The sequence below is a fragment of the Canis aureus genome, chromosome 14, assembly GCF_053574225.1.
Source record: "Canis aureus isolate CA01 chromosome 14, VMU_Caureus_v.1.0, whole genome shotgun sequence".
Lineage (NCBI taxonomy): Eukaryota > Metazoa > Chordata > Mammalia > Carnivora > Canidae > Canis > Canis aureus.
In genome coordinates this window covers 28,271,812-28,294,625 of record NC_135624.1, presented here as the reverse complement: position 1 = coordinate 28,294,625, position 22,814 = coordinate 28,271,812, and the positions used below count along the sequence as shown (strand labels likewise).

General features: G+C 48.1%; 1 protein-coding gene across 2 annotated transcripts; it reads right to left on the bottom strand.

Annotated features, from left to right (window-relative positions):
* Window positions 1–17,220: 17,220 nt before the first annotated feature.
* On the bottom strand, window positions 17,221–22,478 carry MYC (MYC proto-oncogene, bHLH transcription factor). Of its 2 annotated transcripts, none has more exons than XM_077847213.1 (3): window positions 21,875–22,478; window positions 19,426–20,191; window positions 17,221–18,299 (listed from the first exon to the last, which is right to left on the bottom strand). In XM_077847213.1, exons 2-3 carry the CDS (start codon window positions 20,180–20,182, stop codon window positions 17,737–17,739), a joined length of 1,320 nt encoding a protein of 439 aa, XP_077703339.1. In that variant the 5' UTR covers window positions 20,183–20,191; window positions 21,875–22,478; the 3' UTR covers window positions 17,221–17,736. The 2 variants fall into 2 exon arrangements, with proteins under 2 accessions (XP_077703339.1, XP_077703340.1); XM_077847214.1 differs by lacking the exon at window positions 21,875–22,478 and adding an exon at window positions 20,368–20,523.
* Window positions 22,479–22,814: the final 336 nt, after the last annotated feature.

The window sequence follows — 22,814 nt, the reverse complement described above, 5'->3', positions numbered from 1 at the left end:
AGGCGGATACAATTTAATATTTCATCATAGATGTGAACATCTCTGTCTGGGCTGGTCGTAAACACTCTCTAAGCTTCCATTTCTTTTCTTTGTTTCTTTCTTTAAAAAAAAAAAAAAGAAAAAGATTTTATCTATTTGAGACAAGTAGGGAGAGGGAGAAGCAGGGAGCCTGACTCAGGGCTTGATCCCAAGACCCCAATATCATGACCTGAGTGGAAGGCAGATGCTTAACCGACTGAGCCACCCAGGTGCCCCTAAGCTTCCATTTCTTGTTTGCTGTCTCTGCCCACTCCTTCCCCCTCCCTTGACCTGTGAAGGCCTTTTGTTATATTAGGAGAGGATGACTCTTTTTTTCATGCAAATACATCGACAAGCTATTAGATAAAGCTGTTGGGGACACTTGCCATTTTATGGAGAATCCCTGGGCTGGGGAGTACTTAACATATCATTATATTCATCTGCTGCTCTGATGTGTGACGATCAGCTTCCTTTTCACTGACCCACTGATACGGTTCTCTCACCAACCAACTGGGATAGTCTCTGAAAGTGTGTATTTCAGGCAAAAATAGGACCCTCAAACTTTCTTGAGTTTGCTTCTTTATGCCTTGCTCCCTATTCAGCTCTTGGCAGCTTCTGCCCATATCTTTCCTGTGTGCTTTGGGCTTGGCTGCTGCGTACCAAGCAAAGTTTAATTACCACTGACTTCCTGCCTGCCTGCCTCCCTGCCATTAGCTCGCGATATTCTTGTTGGCATTTCATCCGAAGCAGAACCGATATCTTGAATAATGAGCTGGAGCTCCTGCCAGCTGGTGAGGTCACTGCTCCAACCCCAGAACTTGACAGCTGAGAGACTGGAATTCAGGTACCTACTAGGGTTTAGGATGGGGATGGATATAGAATCTGCTCCTTGGCAGTCCTCATCGTGCCCTTCCTTTTACATGGCTAATTATTATTTTTCCAGCTTATATAAAATACTCTTCTCAGTAAGCCTTTCCAACCAAACTACCTCCCACAGACACATTTTATATGGAAATATTAGAGCCACAGGAGACTGCGGAAACAGGAAAATGTGCGGGTAAGCCTGTTATACTTTTCTTATTAGGACATGTTAAAAAATCTTTCATTCATTCATCCCGTGGCTTTTATTGAGCATCTTCTATATGCCAGGTACTAAGCAGGTTCTGAAGATATGGTGAGGAAGAACAAGGACATGATCTTTGGGGCACCTGGGTGGCTCAGTTGGTTGGGCATCTGACTCTTGGTTTTGGCTCAGATCGTGATCTCAGAGTCTTGGGACAGAGTCCAACAGCGTCTGCTTGTCTCTCTCCCTCTGCTCCTCCTCTTCTCTCTCTCTCTCAAATAAATAAATAAATACACACACACACACACACACACACATATATATATATATATATATATATATATATATTCTTTTTTTTTTTAAAGGACATGATTCTTATCTGCAAGGAGCTTGCACCCTGACAAAGGACACCATCTCCAAGAAGCAGACTGTTTCTGGGGTATGAAGAATCAGCCAGAAGGAGAGTTCAGACTTCCTTATGCCCAATAGCTCTGACACTCCTTTGGTGGCCAACAGTCCAGGCCTCCCTAGCTTCTTTATTCTTTGCCATACATTTAATACTATTACCTCCTGCCAGATCTCCAAGAATTTTCCAAGGGTTTAGATTTCAACAGCTCTAAAATCAGTGCTCTGGCAGGAATGAGGAATGCAGGAGTTGACTTTTACCCCAGGCATAGGGATGCAAAGATGAATAAATCCGGTCCCTGTTAGCAGGAGCTTGAAATCTGGAAGCAAAAACTCTAATTGACTGTGGTCAGTGCAAAGAGAAAGGTCCACTCAGACTAGGGCTTCCCTACCTGGGGCAGAGATACCAGGACAGAAATACAGTATGGTTTTAGGAAGAGCACAATTTTTTTTTTTTTTTTTTTTGCAGGGCACACTTTTTAACAGGGATAATATATCCATGTATTTTTTTGTATGAGAAGGAGATATAAAGAACACCTCAACCCCACATTAAGTGTTTCTGTTTTCATTAATTCATTCAACAAATGTGTGGTGATGGTAACTCTTCACCTGGCATTCTTCTAGCCTCTGAGTGTCCAGAAATGGACAGCTAAAAATCCCTGCCTTCATAGATTTTGCATAAAATTCAAGTAAATTATTTGCATTTAACAAATGAGAAGGTTTAAAGAAAGAAATCCATAGATAAGCCGGCTTTGCCACTTAGTGAGTAAGTAACCTCAGACCAGTTCCTTAATCTTTCTGTACCTTAGTTTCTTTATCTGAAAAATAGGGATAATAATTGTATCCTCCTCACTAATATTGTTCTGACCCTCACGTGAACTGACAGAGTGACATGCACACAGTGCATAGACCATGATAGGCCATGTGTAACTGTTAAATTTCTTTTTTTTAATACAGGATAAGAATTTTGAAGATGAAGTAATGACTCAGTGCTGGAAAGCTAGGCCTGGGACATCTTCCCAAGTGCCTGGAGAACTTGTTAAGATGCATACTTCCCAGGTTCCACTTTAGAGACCCCAACTTAGTAGATTTGAGGCAAAGCTCAGGTGTTAAACCCCTTCTATCTGCAGCCCTGAAAGCGAAGCATTGGGAGCTGCTTTAGGGTTCAGACAAGGACTCCTAGGATGAGTGGGGTGGGGAAATGCCTTCCTGGGTGCTATGGCGCCTTGAAGGACAAATTCACTGGGAAGCAGTTGTGTTCAGGGCGAGGTGTTCCGCAGAGGGACAGCAGGTGCACAGGGGCAAGAGAAAGCAGGTTCACCCAAGAAGCTGCAAGGAGCTGAGTGGAATTGGAGTCTCCAGAATGTGAGGCTGTTGGCTGACTCTTATTTGAAGACACACTGAGCCTTCTTGTCCCCAGCCCACAGAGCATGCTGAATCAAGTTCAGTGGAAATCTGCCAACAAGGAGCTTTTAGAAACTGTGAGAAGTTTGCATTTTAGGGCTTAAGATATTGCACTCAGAAGCCCAAAGCAGCTGCTATGAGAAAAATGGATTCTAAGACAATCTTCGGTAATAATTTTAAGTCTGTCACTTTGTCTACATAGTTCCCTTTTAACAGCAACCCCACCCCCCTGGTGATTTCAGAGGAGCCAGAAAATGTGAAGAATCTGCTTAACTCCTTCCAGAAAACAACAGATCATACTCCGTGCTCTCATACATTTTCAGGAAGCTTGGCTGGGAGGCCGTGTGAAGGAATAAAATATCTAAGGGTCACTTTCATAACCCTCGTGGACGAAGAGAAAGTGCCGTGGAATCGGATGAACATAGGTTCAAATTCTGACCCCCCTTTGAGCTGGCGGTGTCACCCTGGGGAAACAACATGGTTGCTCAAAGACCTCAATATCCTCCTCTTTCGGAGGGGTATCATGTCAAGAATGAGTGACTTGAAGTGTGTGCCGTGTGTGACACACTGCCTGGCACACAGTAAAAGCTCAGTGAGTGACAACATGCTGTTAATTTTTAATTAGAAAAAGTGAACTAGCATCCAGAAACTAAAGAAAGAGGAAGACACAGGCTGAGCTTGCAATGGGGAAACTTTTCACTTGGAACTTCTGGAGAAAAAAATCAGAAGCGTGTGTGGCCAAGACAGGCTATTTGACTAAGAGCTGAAAATATAGTTTGGCTCTCTGGGAGCTGCTAATGGCGTTCCAACCTAAATGCCAGAGCACAGAAATGCTTGTGTGGGGTGAGGAGGCTTGGAGATCCTCCCCTCTGGAATACACACGCTCACGCATGCACACACACATATATACACGCATACGAACCCCTCCTCAACCCCCCACCATCAGCCCTTCCTGGCTGGCAGGAGGAAGGAAAGAGAAAGGGAGGCTAGGGTGGGTGGGGAACCAGAAAAGACAGCATTGAAAAAGGGAAGGAAGGGAGCTAGGGAGTGGTTTTTTGTTTAGAGGGCCGGAGTGGTGAGAAAAAATCACCACTTTTGGGCTGAACTCCAGGCTGCCCTGCGACCCACCAAGATTATGAGGGCCTATGATGTGTACTACCCAGTTTAGGCACAGACAGCAGTGTGGATCTTTGCCCCAAACCCAGGCCTGGAGGGACCTACCCATCTGCACGGGGCTGAAGAGAGTCCCCCTGGAATTCACATCCACCGGGAACTTCAGACATGACCTTGCTCGGGGGAATAATGTCTTTGCAGATGGGCTTGGTTGAGATGAAGTCATACTGGTTTAGGGTGGACCCTAAATCTAATGACTGGTGTCTTTATAGTAAGAGGAGGGGAGACCCAGAAATACATACAAATAAATACAAAGAAGAAGCCCATATGCAGAGACAGAGATGAGTGATGAATCTACAAGCCAAAGAATGCCAAGGATTGGTGGTGTCCAGCGGAGCTAGGAAGAGGTAAGAAGCATCCTCCACAGAGCCTCAGAGGGAGCATGGCCCTGTGGATACCTGTGAGAAAAAATTCCTGTGGTCGTAAGCCACCCTTTTGGGGCCATGGCAGCTTGGGAAATAATATACTGTGGAAGAGAAAATCAGAATGCAGGTGCTCTGCATTATCAAAGCACCATATTAACAGAAACTTGGGCACATCAGGATTGTGCCTTCATTTTGTATGTTCAGTGCTAACTCATGCGTCATTTCAGTTCAGTGGTAACCGACCTTTAGTTATAATTGACATGGAACCGCCCAAAATACAGGTGCATGTGTGCACCCCCCCCCCCCAAGAAGCACAAGCAGTTCACAATGAAGAGAAAATGAATAAAGTGTAGCACCCAGTGAGTAAAAGAAGACGTCAAGGCTGGGACACCTGGGTGGCTCAGTGGTTGAGCATCTGCCTTTGGCTCAGGGCATGATCCCAGGTCCTGGGATGGAGTCCTGCATCAGGCTCCCTGCAGGGAGTCTGCTTCTCCCTCTGTCTATGTCTCTGCCTCTCTTTCTATGTGTCTCTCATGAATAAATAAATAAATAAAATATTAAAAAAAAAAGACGTCAAGGCTGCAAAACCCACTGTGGTTAATTAGGAAGGGAATTAGGAAGGGCTGCTCGGCATGAGCATGTGTTGACTGCAGTTTTGAAGGATTGGAGGAACATGAGGCCTCAGAAATGTCACAGGGGGTATGATGGGTGCCCCTGTTCTTTCTTCCAGGGTTCCAATTCCATCTGGACCACTTATTTGCTCTGAAGTCTTAGTCTCCCTGAGACTCTGTTTTCTCACCTGTGATCCTACACCCCACTGTACCTGTGACACCAGACTGGATCATTCACACCAGCCCCTTCCACTCTCAAATGTGTCCTGGTTTGTATAAGAAAGAAAGGAAGAAAAAAAAAAAGAAAGAAAGAAAGAAAGGAAGAAAGAAAAGAAAGAAAGAAGAAAGAAAGAAAGAAAGAAAGAAAGAAAGAAAGAAAGAAAGGGCACTGAGATAGGTATATTTTCCATTTTTCAAATATGAAATTATATCATTATATATGCTTTTCAAGCAACAATTTCCTTGGAGATTCTGATACTCACCTTTTCTTATTCAGGGAGGGTTCTCTGATTGAGAACCACTTGAGTGAGTGTCTCTGAGTCTTTCCAGATGATTCAACCTATGGTTTTAGAGCAAGACCTCTGGAGCCAGATCAACCTGGGCTTATATCTCAGGCCTCTGACCAGCTAGCTATGTGACCTTGGCAATGCATTCACCACACCTCCACACCCCCCATCTCTGATGGCCAGTTTTTTCCTTAATGCAATGGAGCTAATTATAGTGTAATATTAGAAACATTAATAATATTTTGCCCTAATTAATGATTGCACATATTAGTAATAATAGGCACTGATAATAGTGCGATAAATCTCAATACTCCATAGAATTGCTGGTTTGATTAAATGGTGCATGTAAAACCCTTAGCACAATACTTGTCACAAAACAATGATTTCTTAAGTGGGAGGTTTTGTTTTGTTTTGTTTTTTTCTTTTTCAATGAGAGTTTTTTTTTTTTTTTTCTTAAATCTAAGAATTGTGCTTAGGTTGAGCAGTTTATTTGGGTTTGATGGGAGGAAGAACTTCTAGACGGTCAGAGTGGAGACGCCACAATACCCAGATGGCCTGCTATCAGCTATGTTGGTAGACCTGAAGTCCGGTACAAATTATCCCTAATTGTAGATAACCGGAGAACAAAATATGCAGCCGATGAGACAATGAGACGCGACATAGAAGATGTTACTGCTCAGGATTTGATTGTATTTCTACCTTATTGTGGTTTTCAGCTTGCTGCCTTTTTTTTTTTTTTTTTTTCTTTTTCTTTTTGGAAAGTTGTTGTGTTGTCCCAGATCAAGGCAGCATGATATTATGGGGAAAATTTGAGGAATGCTCCATCACTCAGAGCTTTTTAATTACAAGAAACAAAAAAAATTCTAACGATGAACTGAATCCTAAACAAAATTTCCCAGAAGGACGTTGGAGAGTTCCCAGGACTGCTGGGGACCTGGAACTACAGAGTTGACACAGCCTTGGTCCCAAGGAATGCCAAGCGTCTAAACAGCCAGACAATTTGTTCTCTCCAGGGACAGCGACCAGAAAGAATGGGCTCACGTTTCTACATTCTGTTCCTGGGTCACTCCATTTAAAACTCTAAGACTGGCAGGGCCCAGGGAGAAAAAGTCTGGTTGGTCTCCCTGGGCATCTCTGTGGCTTTCTGTTGGGACTCTTAAGACGACCCACACTGGGTAAGAGGAGATTCCAAAAAGAGGTGGGGGTGCATCACTCGAAGAAGGAAAGATGTCTGGAACCCCATTGCCGCAGGGGCTTTTAAAAGTGGGCCTGAGAGGGGCATCTGGGTGGCTCAGTGGTGCCACTGACTGGCTTGGCTCAAGTCATGATCCTGGGGTCCTGGGATCGAGTCCCACATCGGGCTCCCTGCATGGAGCCTGCTTCTCCCTCTCCCTGTGTCTCTGTCTCTCTCTGTGTGTCTCTCATGGATAAATAAATAAAATCTAAAAAAAAAAAAAAGCAGCCCTAAAAAAATCAGGCTTCTGTTCCACCTGCTTCTGAGTGTCTGGGTGCTCTATCCACAGCTCTTCTCCTGGCTGGACCTCAACTTCCTCATCTGCGAAATGAGATGATCAGCTCATGTGACATGTGGGGGCTTATCCTTCCAGGATGTTCTCTGACCCCAGCAGCTCCCACTGCTCTGATCATCTTTCTTCTCATGTTTAAACCTCCTACCCTGATGGTCATGAGTGGCTGACTTCAAGTCAGAGACCAGTTTCTGAAGAGCTGACTGCGGGTAGGAGGACATTGGGCTAAAGCCTATAGCCAGGGAAGCACTCCATAGCAATTTTTCAAATTTACTTAGGAAGAGGTAGCAGTCTTGGTGCTTGGGAGGGAGATTTGTGATATTGAGAAGAGAGAGAGGGGTGTGGCGGACTTCTGGACAAACAGCCTCAGGACGCCTATCTGGCCTGTGTTAATGTGGCGACAGTCAGGGGCTGAGGTGCCAAGATGTGGTTCATGTCCAACTGTGGTGCCACAGACTTTGGGATGCTCCCACACCTCATGGGAAGGCTCCTACAGTAGTCATCTGGGAGTCTTCCAGCACCATATGGCATACTTTGTTAAAAGTTCAAAGCACCCGAAACAGCCCTAAAAATGGACTGGCCCGGGCCATCCTGGTTTTTGAGACTTCAGGACTTTCTGAAGGACTGTGACAGTGTGATATGGCAGGTAAGGAATCGGGCTGGGGAGCAGAGTTGACCTGGGCTGACATGCCTTCTCTTCCACCTTGTCCCTGGGGACGCTTGAATGATTTATTTAGTTTTTCTTGGAGTTTTTTTTCCTTATCTGTAAAATGGAAATAATCATAGTTTCCTATTCACATGGTTGTTGTAAAGATTCAAGGAGAAAAGTCATGCACTGTGTGTTTGCACAGTACTGGGCTCATAGAAAGTACCTGATATATGTTGGTGTTATCATTATTGCTATGTCTCTGTTGGAAAGAACTTAATATTTATGGTTACCTGGTCTAGGCCTACTGATCTACATTACAGACAAAGGTACAAAATATGATGGGTACAGACAATAGCAGTGCAGAAAGTCAACACTATGACTTTTGACTTGACCACAACCCAAGGCTGTGGGAATGGTGTCGCCATGACCATTGGATCCAACAAACATGGTGGGAATGGTATGAATGCCTCCACTGCTGTCTGTCCTCAGACAATAGTCCATCCAAATATCTTCATCAGGTTCCTGGGTGATCTGGCTTGGGCCCCACCCCTTGGGCTTCATCCAGCGATATTCTTCTCCTTGTGCTATCTGCTCCTTCCATTCTAGTTTGCTCTGGGTTCCCTGAGCATGTCTTCTTTGCTCCCATAGTAGGGTCCCAGAATATTTAGCCTGACTAACCCATATCCATCCTCTATGTCTTAGCTGAACACGTTCCCTGAACCCTTAGGCTGTTAGACACTCCCATAACACTCTGTTCTTCTCACTGTTTTGGGCACTTGGATTTATTTATTTAATTACTCGCATAAATACTTGTTCAATGTCATGCTTCTTTACTACCTTGTTAAATTGATTTCTTCCACACTGGTGCCTGCTTTGTATGTAGGAAGTACCCAATAAGTATTTGTTGACTGGGAAAGTTTGGGGGTGGAATTAAGACCTGGCATGGGCTTGAGAACTGGGCTCGTGGTAAGTTGCCCCTAACTTAGGAGGGTATCCTGGATTCAGGTAAAGCAAGGAAACAAATCCTCTAGCTCAGAAGACCCGAAATCTCTAACCAAAACAGCCAAAAAGTAGTTGAAGGCCCTTGGGAAGACTTCATCTTCTCTGGGAGCTTCATCTAGAGAGCAAAGGCTAACATTGCCTCCAGCTCTCTACCAGTGTCCTGGACCCTAACCCGACTCTCAAATAGCGTGGCAGGAACAGATTCCTTTGGACATAAACTTGTCACCAGTCTCTGTCTGGCCACAGGTCTTAGCACATGAGTACATTGACTATTTATTTGGCAACATTAATTGAGTCCCTTCTATGGCTTAGTTAGTGCTAAGCGTTGGTAATATCAAGACACATATGTAAGCAGCTCCAATTCCAAGGGGGAGGCAAGAGAAGGACATAGGCAATTTCAACCTAGCGTGGTAGACTAGAAGCAGCGGGAAGTGGACAAACCTGGTGACATGGAATCAGATGACCTACGGTTGAGCTGCTACTGTGACACTGCTTTGCTATACTGACCTTGAGGAAGTTACCTGATGACTAAATCTCAGTATGCTAATATGTATGATGAGGAAGTGAGTGTTTTCATCTCCTCGGGATGTTGTGAGATAACATAGAACAGGCGAACAGCACTGTGAACGAGAAGAGAGTCACAGTGCTTGACCGCTAGTAGCTCCTGGGAACAAGATAAGCATGGGAAAGGGAACCAAGGGAGCAGAGACCAGGGAGGGCTTCCCGGAAGAGGTGACATTCCAAATGAGACATGGTGGAGATGAACATCATTCAGACCAAGGGAGGAACGAGAGCAGAGGTCCGGAGGAGAGAACGTGCTTGGCAATCAGAAGAAATGCAATTGCCTTAAGGAAGCTGTAGTCTATACCGGAGGGAGTGATGTGGCTGGACGCCAGACAGGTAAGCTGGGGGGCAGATGAGGAACGGGTATCAAGATACTTGTACTTTATAGTCTGAGTAAGAAGAGCGTCTAAATTCTTGTGGGTTGGAGAATGATCCAATCTGCCATCTTTTGAAGACCATTCCTGGGCCTTTGAGGAGACCAGACTGGTAGGGGCAGTGAGAAGCTACTAGGCACCCAGACAAAAGATGATGGGGGGTGAAAAGAAGGTGGTAGCGGTGGCAGGAAGCCAAGAGGTATTTCTGAAGTAGAATCTGAAGGACTTGGTGATGCATTGAAATGGAGAAGTGGGAAGAGGGAAGAAGGAGAGGAAATTCTCCTTTAATGAATCTGTGCTACAGCATTTCTCATATGGTACCTCATTTAATTCTCTCAGAAGCCCTGGCAGAGAGGTGTGATTTCCACAGAGCCCTGGCCACCCCTTTCTTTATTTTCCCCCCTGCCAATTGGGAAAGACAGGCTCAGAGAGGCAGTCATTTGGCCTGGGTCACACAGCCAGCTGGTGGTACAGCCAGACTGAAACTCAGGTCAGAAGCCAGGGGCCTTCAGCTCTGACCTTAGTCCCCAAACCTACTTGTTCCTTCCTGTCACTTGTGGAACTTTGAAAAAAATATAGGATCCGAGGCCCTACTCTCTGGACATTCTGGTTTAGTAGCTCTGAGGTGGATTCGGGAATCTTTATTTTATAAAGAAGATCCTCAGGCAATTCTGAGAGTCAGTCAGGGTCTTTTAAAACACCTGGGCTCTTCCATGCAGCTCTGAGGAGCTTAGCACCACAATCATCCCGTGAGTCAACTAGCTCTTTTTGTGGGCCCATCTTTACCTTTTAGGGATCACCTTTCCTCCTGCTGGATGGGGGTGTCAATCAAAGCTCTACCACAGGAAGGGGGCTGGGAACCAGGAGGATCCACCAGCCTCAGGTGGGCATGAGATCCCAGGAGACCAATCAGAATCCCTTCCAGGAGCCTGTGTCAGCCCAGAGCTACTGGCTGCCATCTTTGCCCCAGGTGGGGTAGGGAGCTCCTGACCTAGATGAGAGTATGGAAAGAATCCTAAAGCTATAGTGTGAGCCCCTAGATACAGGCACCCCTGGGCCTTTTCAGTTGCATAAGCTAATGTGTACTTCTTCTTTGCTTTTTTTTGTTTTTTTTGCATTTGTCAATTTAAGCTGAGTTTCTGTTGCTGGTAAGGTAGACTGATAGAGAAGCTATCGCTGAGGCTCCTGCTGTCCAGAGGGGGGAAGAGATTTAGTACGAGCTGAACACAAAACATAGGGTTGTACAGAGTGAGAAAGACTGACGGCCCCAGTAGAAACTTAAAATATATGGCAAATATATGTGCATTTATTCATTCATGTGTTGATACGCTCATTCATTCACTCAACACAATTTTATTTTTTGTTTTTTAAAAGATTTTATTTATTTATTCATTTTATTGAATATTTATTTATTGAATATTTATTCATGTTTATTTATTTTTTATTCTGTGAGAGACACAGAGAGAGGCAGAGACACAGGCAGAGGGAGAAGCAGGCTCCATGCAGGGAGCCCGATGTGGGACTCGATCCTGGGACTCGAGGATCACGGCCTGGGCCAAAGGCAGTTGCCAAACAGCTGAGCCACCCAGGGATCCCCACTCAAAACAATTTTATACATTAGACATGTGTCTGCCCTACGGGGTACAATGATGAAGGAGAACACCAGAGACCTTGATCTCCCGAAGTTCAGAGTCTAGCAAGAGAGAAAAGGGAATGAAACAGGTGGTTTCTCACCCAGGTGAGCATGGCCTATGATAGAACTAGAGCAGGGAGCCCTGAGAGCCTGGCGGAGGAGACCTGGGCTGGCCTCTGCCGTCACTACCTGGAGGAGTCCCTGTCTGCAGGAGTGGTCACGTGTGGAGTGCATCGCCCTCACCTTAGCTCACACGCATTCCACACACAGCTGAGGGCCTTTGGAATTCCAGGCAGCCTGATTGGCAGCGGGCAAGAAAAGAGGGAAGCTGCCCTTCACGGTGGCCACATCCTGCTTCATCCCCCTTTCCTGCTGCATCTTCAATTCTCCCCTTTCAGTCTGCCCTGTTAGCATAAAAACGAATGATCTCTTCCATCCTTAATAAGATAAAATCAAATTTTTCTCAAGCCAATCAAATGAAAATAAAAAGCCATCTCTTTCCTTATCCTCACAGCTACTCTTCTTGAAAAGGTTAGTGAGAAATGTTTCCACTTTGCTTTATTTTTATTTATTTATTTTTTGCCTTTTCAAATCCACATTGCTTTAAAATGGCTCTTCATTTCAGCCATTCGTGAAATTATTGTTAAGTCCCTGTTTGATGCCAGGCGTCTATGTTGGTGATGAGTGAGGATTTGTTGGTGAACAGGACCCATGTGGTTCCATTTCTCAAAGTAGGATGAATGACGTCCAAAAAGAGTGAGAAGTGTTTGGATACGTAATCCTAGTCTCCTAAGGAACCTTGTCTCAGTGGTTAGAGGATACTAGAAGGTGAGTAAAAACTCGTTAGACCCATAGGCCCCATTTTGGTGGATTAGATGGGTGGTGGGTCAACGGTGTTTTGAGCAGAGGGGGCAAAGTGTCTGAAAAATCTCACAGGACACAGGACACTGGAGCAACGATGATGAGATCTGTAAGTGGACAGGAGGCAGTGTGTGGAGGACCTTGTTGTAGAATAGCTTCAGACTTCCTCTGAACGGTAGCAGAAACCCTCTGAAGGGTTTTAAGCATGGGAGGGGCATATTCCTATTTGTGATTTGGGAAGATCACTGGGGTGGTAGTGATGGAGAAGACAGTGGCTCTCCCAACTTTCTCAAGCTCCAGAGGGCTTGTTGGAACAGTTTCCTGGGGCCCATCTCCTGGGGTGCTAATTCAAGAGACTATGTGTTTCCATTTCTTTTTTTTTTAAATAAATTTTTATTTATTTATGATAGTCACAGAGAGAGAGAGAGAGAGAGAGAGAGAGGCAGAGACACAGGCAGAGGGAGAAGCAGGCTCCATGCACTGGGAGCCCGACATGGGATTTGATCCCGGGTCTCCAGGATCGCGCCCTAGGTCAAAGGCAGGCGCCAAACCGCTGCGCCACCCAGGGATCCCTGTGTTCCCATTTCTAACAAATCCATGGGTGGTGATGATGCCTGATGGTGTAGGCATCACACTGTGGGAACTCCTGGAGAGGGCATTGCAGGAGGGCAGGATGTAGGGGAAATGAGTGGGCAGATGTTTGAAGTGATGGATTAAACAAAGGGCATGAAGAAGAGGGAGAATCCTAGGGAGGATCCTAGATCTTAGGTCTAATGGACCATTTTCTGCACATCCTGCTGTACCTCTTTCTGCCCTTTTTTTTTTTTTTTAAGATTCTATTTATTTACTCATGAGAGAGAGAGAGAGAGAGAGAGAGAGAGACAGGCAGAGGGAGAAGCAGGCTCCATGTGGGACTAGATCCCTGGACTCCAGGATCACGCCCTGGGCCGAAGGCAGACCCTAAACCACTGAGCCACCCAGGGATCCCCCTCTTTCTGCTTTTGTAGAAGGGCTTCCTCCTGGCTTCAGTGACACCATGTCCTCTACCTTCCCTCCACCCCTCTAATGACTCTTCTCCTTTGTTCCTCTTCCAGCATTTCTTGATTTTATTTATTTATTCATGAGAGTCACAGAAAGAGAGAGAGAAGAGAAAGAGAGAGAGAGAGAGGGAGGGAAAGAGAACCCTGGGACTGTGGGATCACACCCTGAGCCAAAGGCATAGATGCTCAACCACTAAGCCACCCAAACGTCCCTCCTCCAGCATTTCTTGAGCTCCATCCTTGATTCCATTTTCCCTGGGGGCACAGGGTGGGGTCTTGGGCAGAGAGCTTCAACTCCATCCCATTCTAAAAGTGTTTGTAAAATAATTTGGTCTACTAGATTGCCAGTTTTCTTTGTTCTCCGCTAGTCCATAGGTGACTCAGGGCCAGGACCTTATCTATGCATCTCTTCTCACCAGGCAGCACAGTGTGGGCACACAGTAGGTGCTTAATAAATATTTATGAACAAATGAACAATTTGTGCTGTCACCATTTCGCCAATTCTGTGAGTGAAGACAAATTATTTAATCTCTCAAAATTTCAATCTCTTACGCATAAAATGGGGATTAGAAATAGATTTAATCTCCTAAGAGTTGCTTTGGGGATGACATAAGATAATGAATGTGAAGTGTTTGACACGTAGTAAACATTAACTTACTATTGTTGTATTTATTGTTGGTACTTGTGTGACTCTGGGAGAGCTATTGAACTTGTCTAAACTTCAGTATTGTCACATTCAACAATCGCTCTCCAGCTGGGTTGCTGTGAGGGTCTGTGAGATAGAGGGTTTGGCAGATAGTAGGTGTGTAATAAAGGTTAATTCTCTCTCCTCAAGTTCCCCCTTTCCCTACCCCCAGAGACCCCTGACTGTACTGACTTGTTTTATCTCTTGATCAGCTGATGGGGTGACAATGGGAAGAAAGTATTGGGGTTTGTGGCTGAGCTCCCAGGCATTGTTTAAGAACAAAGAACATTCCTTTCAACCTCGGAGGATCTACAATCCCATTAACATTGGTTCCCCTCAACAGTGTCTTCTTAGGTAGACTAATATTGAAAGAAATACAGTTAAAAACAAAATGCAAAATCAACTTAAGAGTCATTTAGAGTCACCTCCAGCCAATTAGGCAAAGCAAACATTCTTGGGGGTTTCTTCTAAATTTGGAACTAGTCTAAATTCTCTCCTGGAAGATCTAGATGAGAGAAAGATTATTACTACGGTCTTAGTGGTGGGCGTAGAGTCTTTTTAGTTTTTTTTTTTTTAATGTGTCTCTGTTCCCATCCTATTAGCTTGTTTTTACCCTCCTTCTCCTTTGAAATAGGCCTGTAATGGTCTATAACCTTAAACGAGGAGCCTTTTGTGAAGCTACCAGTGCATTTATAGATTGTGTTGTGGGATACCCTTCAACATTTTCTAGCCTAAGGATTATTTATTGTTGGGAAGAAATGCTTCAGGGGCCCCTAGCATGTATGCTGAAAAATTATTACTGACTGAGCCAATCGTAAGCTATTAAAATAAACCACAGAAAACCCCCTAACACTTGTTGTCCTCTTTCCCAAGCTCTGTGCCAGAGTTTGTCTTAAAGACCAGCAGAGCACTCTACTTACACATCCTAGCTGTGAGTATCAGGCTGGGATTTTGAAAACTTTGTTCATTTAAAAATTTGGTTGTTTTTATAATGTGGATCTCCTTTGTTGCTTCCAAATGGCAGCATTGAAATAACACTTCCTTCCTCTTTATACATTCCATCCTTAAACAAAATCACCCCCAGAATCCCCTGGAGTAGTAGTCATTAATTCCTGGACATCATCCCGGCTGAGAGGCATAGTCAGTAGGAGCTCATTCCTTCCTGTAGATTCCTGACCAAATTGCAAGCTCCTCCCTCCATCTCTGGTTCTTGATTATTGTTATCTACAAAGTAGATCGAACAATGGCACAGACACTGGGGACTCCCTGGGTTGCCTCTGAGAGCCAATTTGTGTTGGGGTCAAGATCAACCTGTCTTTCTGGAAAGAAGTTGGCATCTGCTGTTTTCCGACCTTACTCTTGCTTCAGAAACCTGGGGTGGGGGTGGGGGGGGACGGCTAATGGGTAGTTGGAATGGCTCCCTTCCATCCCCACAGCCAAGCTCTGGATCCCTATATTGTTTCCTGATTATTTGGAATGGGGAGTTGTTTTCCCAGAGAAGAACACTCTCTCCTATTCTGCTGGCTTGCCTGGACTTAGTGATCAAATTAACACCTTCCTTGTTCTCAAGTGAGTCACTCAGAGCTGCACTCCAGCCACAAAGGGGCAAAGAGTGAATCTTTTAAGATCGCCCCCGCTTTTTAACACTTTGAACTATTCAACTTCTGTGGATTGTATCTCCCTTTGAATTTAGGGTATAGGGTGTGACTACATGAAACTATTAGGGTGGGACTTGGGATCCAAAATAAAGGATCCAGAAAAAGACATTGAGGACTTGAGTAAACTATTCTAGAGTTCAGAACCAAAGACAGTAATTACTTATTGATGTGTGGGTGGTGGTTGGTGCTCCTGGTGGTGGATTAAAGTTCTAAAAAAAGAGTACAGGATCTGAAGAGCCACTCTGAGGCTGGAACAATGAGATAATTAGAACAGAGATAGTAACTTCCATTTGCCTATGTAGGCAACGTTCTAGTTTCCCGTTCAGGCCCCGGGTTTGCAAAGGCTTATAATTAATAATGTCTACATTCAAAAATGCCTTTTCATGTTCTAATGATGACCATGTGTCATGAGTGTCTGTGTGTCAAAGAGGTTGGAAGGAAGGGGAATTTGTAGTTTCCAAAATAATGACTCATGTGCCAAAGAGTAAGTATGTTTTATTTTATGATTGGAGCAGTAGCATTCCAAACTGGCTGCTTCCCAGGAGCAAGGGGTGAATCTCATTTAACAAATGGCTAAGGTAGGAGTGAATGGCTTGTGGGTTTTTCTCAGATAAAGAAAACATGGAAGAATGAATAACAAAGTAACAAAATGAAATGCGACAAACAAATGGGGAACTGATGTCCTGCAGGGCCTAAATGTTAAGATTTATGGCATACAATCTGCTAGATCGGTGACTCCTGTTCTTGGAAGCAGCCAGTTTATTCCCACTGGCTTGTTGGTGAGGTGTTCTAGCACAGGCTAACGGTGGACTGCCTGGGTTCGAATCCTAGCTCTACTACTGTTCATGATCAGTGGACTTTGGGCACATAGCGGAGTCTTTTGGTGAAATCAACATTGGGCTCATTTCCTTCATAGGGCTGTTGTGGAATGATTAGAAGGAAAATGCTTCTAAGAATGCCTGGCACATAAATAAGTTAATATGCTTAAATTACTTGAGTCAGCCCATCAGACCCCAAGCCAAAAGCGGTCTTGACCTCAAGCACTTTAGACCCAGGATGAACCACCAAAGTGTGAGAGTGAAGTGTTAGTGTTTTTCAATGGAATGGGGACCTTGGGTTCAGCCTTTTACTATGTGGCTCCAGAGAAGTTACAAAACCCCTCTGTGCCTCCAAATTTCATTGTTTGCAAATCAGGGTTAGTAACTTGCCTCCTGGAGCACCTTTGAGACCTAAGAGGAGATAACCCACGTAAAGGGCCTGGCACCTGGTGGTTGTAGGCAAGCAGCAAGGGGAGTTGCATGGGTTAACAGAAGTGGAGTTTCTTCATCTTCCTCCCACCCCCAGCCCTCACCCCCTTTGTATACTTAACTTATCTTTAACCTCTGGCATCCCTTTGCCTTCTCACCAGTCTACTGCCTGTTCATTCTTTCAAGTAGTGACTCTGGCCCTATCACAAATCTCCAGGAAGCATCTTATAACCCTGAGAAAATAAAGACCTCATGGGCCCCAGACCCATTTTAACAAAGAAAAGCCCTTGCCCTTTCCTAAATAACTTCTTTTCCCATCTTTGTAAACTCATTCCCTCGAGGGCCAAATTCTGTGAATCGGAATTGATGAAAAGGGAATAATAATAAAAAAAAGAAAGAAAGAAAAAAAGGGAAAGAAAACACTCACCACTTCAGATTTGGCTCAATTATATATTTGCCAAGTATTTTATTTTTTCTAAAAACAATAGAAAAAATCAACTTTAAAAAGGAACATGTACTTAAATAAAAAAAATTATGGTTTATAATACATGGTTTGAATTTTTTGTATAACTGCTATAAACGTTTTATTAAAGTTATTTACATTTCATGACCATATTTACACAGGAAAATGGGGTAAACTTTACGATTTTTTAAAAACAATTCTTAAATACAAATCTGTTAAAAGAAAGAAAAAAAAAAAAAGATGGCAAGCATAAAAAAAAAGTTCTTTTTATGCCCAAAGTCCCATTTGAGGCAGTTTACATCGCGGCTAAACCTTTTCAATCCTAAGGCTCAGCCAAGGTTGTGAGGTTGCACTTAAACATGCATTTGAAACAAGTTCAGATATGAGGATCCCCTACAGTTCTGGCAGAAGGAACCTTTTTCCTTACTTTCCCTTAGTAACAAGTGAGAATTCATGACCGATTCCAGTTCCTCCCTCCAATAGGTGGACTTAGGCACCAGAGTTCCTTAGCTGTTCCAGTTTGTGTTTCAACTGTTCTCGCCGCTTCCGCAACAAGTCCTTTTCGGAAAGGAGCTTTTGCTCCTCGGCTTGGACGGACAGGATGTACGCGGTGGCTTTTTTAAGGATCACTACCTTGGGGGCCTTTTCATTGTTTTCCAACTCCGGGATCTGATCACGCAGGGCAAAGAAGCTCCGTTTCAGCTCGTTCCTCCTCTGGCGCTCCAAGACGTTGTGTGTTCGCCTCTTGTCATTCTCCTCCGTGTCCGAAGACCTGGGGCTGGCACATTTGCGGTTGTTGCTGATCTGTTTCAGGACTCTACCACTGTCCAACCTCGCCCTCTTGGCGGCGGGATAGTCCTTCCTGGTGGAGGGGGGTGCCGCGTAGTTGTGCTGATGGGTGGACACATGGCATCTCTTAAGGACCAGCGGGCTGTGAGGAGGTTTGCTGTGGCCTCCAGCAGAGGGGGACCCCGATTCGGACCTTTTGGCAGGGGGCTGCCTTTTTTCCACAGAAACAACATCAATTTCTTCTTCGTCCTCTTGTTCTTCCTCTTTAAGAAAGGAAAAAATAGAAGCCACCCGGTTAGCAACAGTGTCCTTCAAGCCACCAGTGACCAGATGAAATTAATGCTGTGTAACTCTGATTGCACCCGAAAGAGCCCGGGGAACAGTTACCCCTGAAGAACAAGCTAGCCAATTGACACTGCTCTTCTTCTTGCCATGAAGGCAGAGTCAAGAGAGGGAGAATGACAGCTGGGTTTATGGCACAGACAAGAAAATTACCATTCACCAGGATAAAACATTGATGCCAATTCTTACCTAAGACTTAATAAGGCTCTGGACACACCCAAGGTAAAGCACATTCCCAAGCACCTCCTATTTTTTAAGGGACTTTACCAAGAACCCTTCAGGTGTTGCAAATGATAGCTCCAAATCTCTTGGTATGACTTTAGCAACTCCCTCTTTTACTGGAAGTGCAAAAAGAAAAAAAAAAAAATTCTTGTGGTTTTGCCAAAAGTTCTAGGGGTGGGGGAAGGAAATAAGTCCAATTTTGGCAAGGATTTACTTTTAAGAGTTCAAAACAGGCTGAACAGATCCCAGCTCCTCAGCCCATCCGCCCTTACAACACTTTCACTAGTTCACAGCAGCCGGAGGGGAGACTACTACTCTGCCTCTGGCCACTGCCCGGCTTCATTTTTTTTGTGGATCTCTACTCCTCGAAATCAAATCGCAGCAGCTCCTCAGAAGGGAAGAGGGAGGCAATTGATTCACTCTCCCAGAGATCAATCCTCTCTTAGCCTCCTCCCCACCGCCCTCCTTCACACACACCCTCACCGCCCACCCCGGGGCAATTAAAATGCTTTAAGAAAAGTAAGAGGGAGTGGATTGAGTTGCAAGATAAGCCAGCAGATTTAAAAAAAACCAATGAAATTCCTAAGGGGAGGGAGGGAGAGGAGGGGGCCGGCTGTCTTGGAAGGGGATGCAGAGGGGAACCCTAAAAAAAGCCCAGTGTTCCGGGATGAGGAGCTCCCTAGACCCTTCCAGACCTAACGTTTCCCTTCCTAAAGCTGAGAAGGGAGAAAAGGCTGGGGTCAACTGAGGTGGCCCGCTGAGCAGCTGCAGGAGAGAGACCCAGCCAGCCGCCCCCTTTGACAGGCCCCGGGGGGTCCGGCTCACCCGAGTCGCTGCTGGTGGTGGGCGGTGTCTCCTCGTGCAGCGCCAGGGGCTCGGGGCTGGCCCGGGGGGAGGACTCGGCCGAGGAGAGCAGAGAGTCCGAGGACGGGGAGAAGGCGGCCGAGTCGGGGGACGCGCAGGGCTTGGGCGAGCTGCTGTCATTGAGCGGGTAGGGGAAGACCACGGAGGGGTCGATGCACTCGGAGGCGGCGGCGCTCAGGTCCTGCAGGTACAGGCTGGAGGTGGAGCAGCCGCCGGGCCCGCGGGCGGGGCTCGGGCTGCCGCTGTCTTTGCGCGCAGCCTGGTAGGAGGCCAGCTTCTCCGAGACGAGCTTGGCGGCGGCCGAGAAGCCGCTCCACATGCAGTCCTGGATGATGATGTTTTTGATGAAGGTCTCGTCGTCCGGGTCGCAGATGAAGCTCTGGTTCACCATGTCTCCTCCCAGCAGCTCGGTCACCATCTCCAACTGGTCGGCGGTGGAGAAGCTGCCGCCGCCGCCGTCATCGTCCCCCCGGGGGGAGAAGGACGCGACTGCGACGTAGGAGGGCGAGCAGAGCCCGGAGCGGCGGCTCGGGGACAGCGGCGGGGTGGGCAGCAGCTCGAATTTCTTCCAGATATCCTCGCTGGGCGCCGGCGGCTGCAGCTCGCTCTGCTGCTGCTGCTGGTAGAAGTTCTCCTCCTCGTCGCAGTAGAAATACGGCTGCACCGAGTCGTAGTCGAGGTCATAGTTCCTATTGGCGAAGCTGACGTTGAGAGGCATCGCGGCAGCCTGCGGAGGTGGGGGGAGGAGGGGGCACACAAAGGGAGGGGGCGATCTTGAGTTACGGGGCTCCGGGTGGGTGGCTGCAGCCCCGCGCGGCGCGCGCCCCGCTGCCCAAGCGCTCCCCTCCAGAGCGCGGCCCTCGCGCCCACCCCCGGGGGCCCCCCCTACTATCCAAGACGCACACTCGGTGCAGCAGCTCCGGAGCGCTGGCCCGGAGCCCGCCCCGCTGCAGAGCCCTAGCGATCCGCTCCGGCCTCCTTAAGCGCTTGGCCGGGAGAGGCTGGCGGCGGGGCTCACGATCCGCCAAAGCCAAAGGCGCAAAGTTTTGCGCCACCTGAAGGAGAAGGCGAGAGGCGCCGCGGCGGGAGCGGCTGCGCTCGGCCCCCTCCCGTGCGGGGCCCCTCCGCGCCGCGCCCGTTCCCACTCGCGCCCTCGCCGCGCTCCTTCCCCCCGCGGGCGCCGCCGCCCCTCCCCTCCCCTCCCCTCCCCTCGCCGGCGCCCCCCCTCCCCGCCTCTGCCGGCTCCTCTGGGTGTCTCTCGCCGGCTGGTGGGGCGAGCCCAGCCGCCGGCCGTAACACTTCCCCCCGTAAATAAAAGGGGGGTGTTGGATAATACCAGGGGCACCTCCCTCCAACACCCAATCCCGCGACGCAACTGCGCCAGGGCCCCTGCTGCGACTCCGCGCCCGGAGCCGGGCGTCTTCCCTACACCCGCCGAGGGTAGCAGCTGTTCTGGAAAAGCCCTGAGCCCCGCTCCTTGCCGTCACTCCGCATCTCAGGGGGGCACGGGGACACCGCGGGCGGCGGGGGAGCCAAGGCTGGGTGCGGGGATTTGCTCCCGTCCCCCCCCTTCCCCGCCCCAGCCCCTGATTCCAGGAGAATCAGACCCATCCCTGCCCAGCGTCCCCTTCCCGGGTCCCTGCGCCTCCCCAACACCCAGTCCCGACCAGCGCCTCGGAAGCCCAAGATCCCTAATTTTAGGATTCTTTAGAAAAAAAAAAAAAAAAAAAAAAAGCCAAATGCCAACTTCTTTAAAAGGAGCAGGGGGTGAATGGGAAACGCCGCGGGGACCGGCGGGCGGGACGCGCCGCAGTGTCTGCCTCCGGCTGTCAGAAATGCGGTAAAGATGAAATTTAAATACCCTTTCGGAGACGCGGAAAAGTCCGCGGCTGCGGAGCTCTCGGGCTCGCACAAGCGATTTGTAATTCTTACTCCCAGGAGCTCAGGATGCACAGGGCTGTCTGCCCACCGCGGAGCACGGCCACCCCCACCCACCCCCCACCCCCCCAGTCACAGCAAAAGCAATTAGTGCAATAAAGCAGGAATGTCCAACTGGTCCGGGGGCAGCCTCAATAATCCATAAGCAAAAAAAAAAAAAAAAAGAAAAAAGGCGAGTTTTAAAAACGCACCCGTCGTCCTCCTCCCCTCCGCTCTTGACAAGCCACCCTACCACCCCATCCCGTTCTGCTTCGTCCTCACCCCACCCCGAGCCGCCCACCAACTACTCCGAGAGGAGAAGAGTGTCAATAGCGCAGGAATGGCAGGCACGACATCCCGGTTGGGGCAGTCGACCTCGACTCGTCGCGGCATGGCATGAAGCCTGGGCAGGGGAGGAGGGTAAAAAAAATAATAATAAAAAAAAATAAAAAAAATAAAAAAAAAAAAGGAAAAAGGCAGATCGGGTGCTTACCGGGGTTTCCACTCTCCGGAGGAGATCCAGCGTCCAAAATGCGGCGGGGAGCGCCTTTCAGGGCAGCCGGGCGCGGGCGGCGGCGGGGAGAAGTGTCTTCCCAAATAGGCGAAGGGGTAGAGCCTCTGCGCGTCCGGAGAGTCGCGTTCTCCTCGCTCTCGGGTGGTTGTAAGTTCCAAAAAGGGGAGGAGGGGGGGAGCCAAGTGTCCGCCCGCGGCGGCGGGCAAAGTTCCGTGGGAGCGGCGGGGGGTCGCGCGCCCCGCGGGCGGGGGCTCGGCGGCGGAGAGGCCCCCCTGTGACTCCGGGTCTCCCTTCCCCGGGGCGCCCGGAGCGCCCCTCGGCTCGCTCTCCGCTCGCTCTGCTCTTCCACCCGGGCGGACGCGCCCGCTCGCTCCCTCTGTCTCTCGCAGGGATTATTACAGCGAGTCGGAGAAGCCCAGAAAACCAGCGTTTATATTGCTGAGCACGATCCCTCCCCCTCTGTTCTCTTTTTTCCCGCCAAGCCTCTGAATAGCCCTGCCCTTCCCGAGGCCGGCGGGGAGCCAGGCGGCGGCCGGGGCGCGGCGGCTGCAGCTCGGAGACGCGCGGCTCGGGGGTCCTCGGCCCCGCGGACCCTCGCCTATAAAGGGCCGGTGGGCGGGGATTCGCGAGAGTGGATCTTTTTTCTCTTCCCCTCCACCCGCCCCCCCGCCCCCCCGCCCCCCGCGCCCGCCCTCCGCTTTGGGAACCGAGGAGGGGCGACGGTGCGGAGGGAGGGCCGGGGCCGGGGCCGGGGCCGGGGGCGGAGTGGGGAGGGGGGTGCGGGGAGGAGCTCGGCCCTCGCTGCTTGGCACTGGGGCGCGCCGAGCCCGCGCATGTAAACAGTCAGAGCGCAGCGGCATGAATTAACTGCGCGCGCCTACCATTTTCTTGTTTGCTCCCTCTCCAAGCCTCTCCCTCT

What these genes read in the sequence shown, in the direction of transcription:
- MYC (XM_077847213.1), bottom strand. Translation starts at nt 20,182, where the DNA reads ATGCCTCTCAACGTCAGCTTCGCCAATAGGAACTATGACCTCGACTAC. An exon ending in CACCACCAGCAGCGACTCGG is followed by an intron (nt 18,300 to 19,425) that starts GTGAGCCGGACC and finishes CCTTTCTTAAAG; the next exon opens with AGGAAGAACAAGAGGACGAA.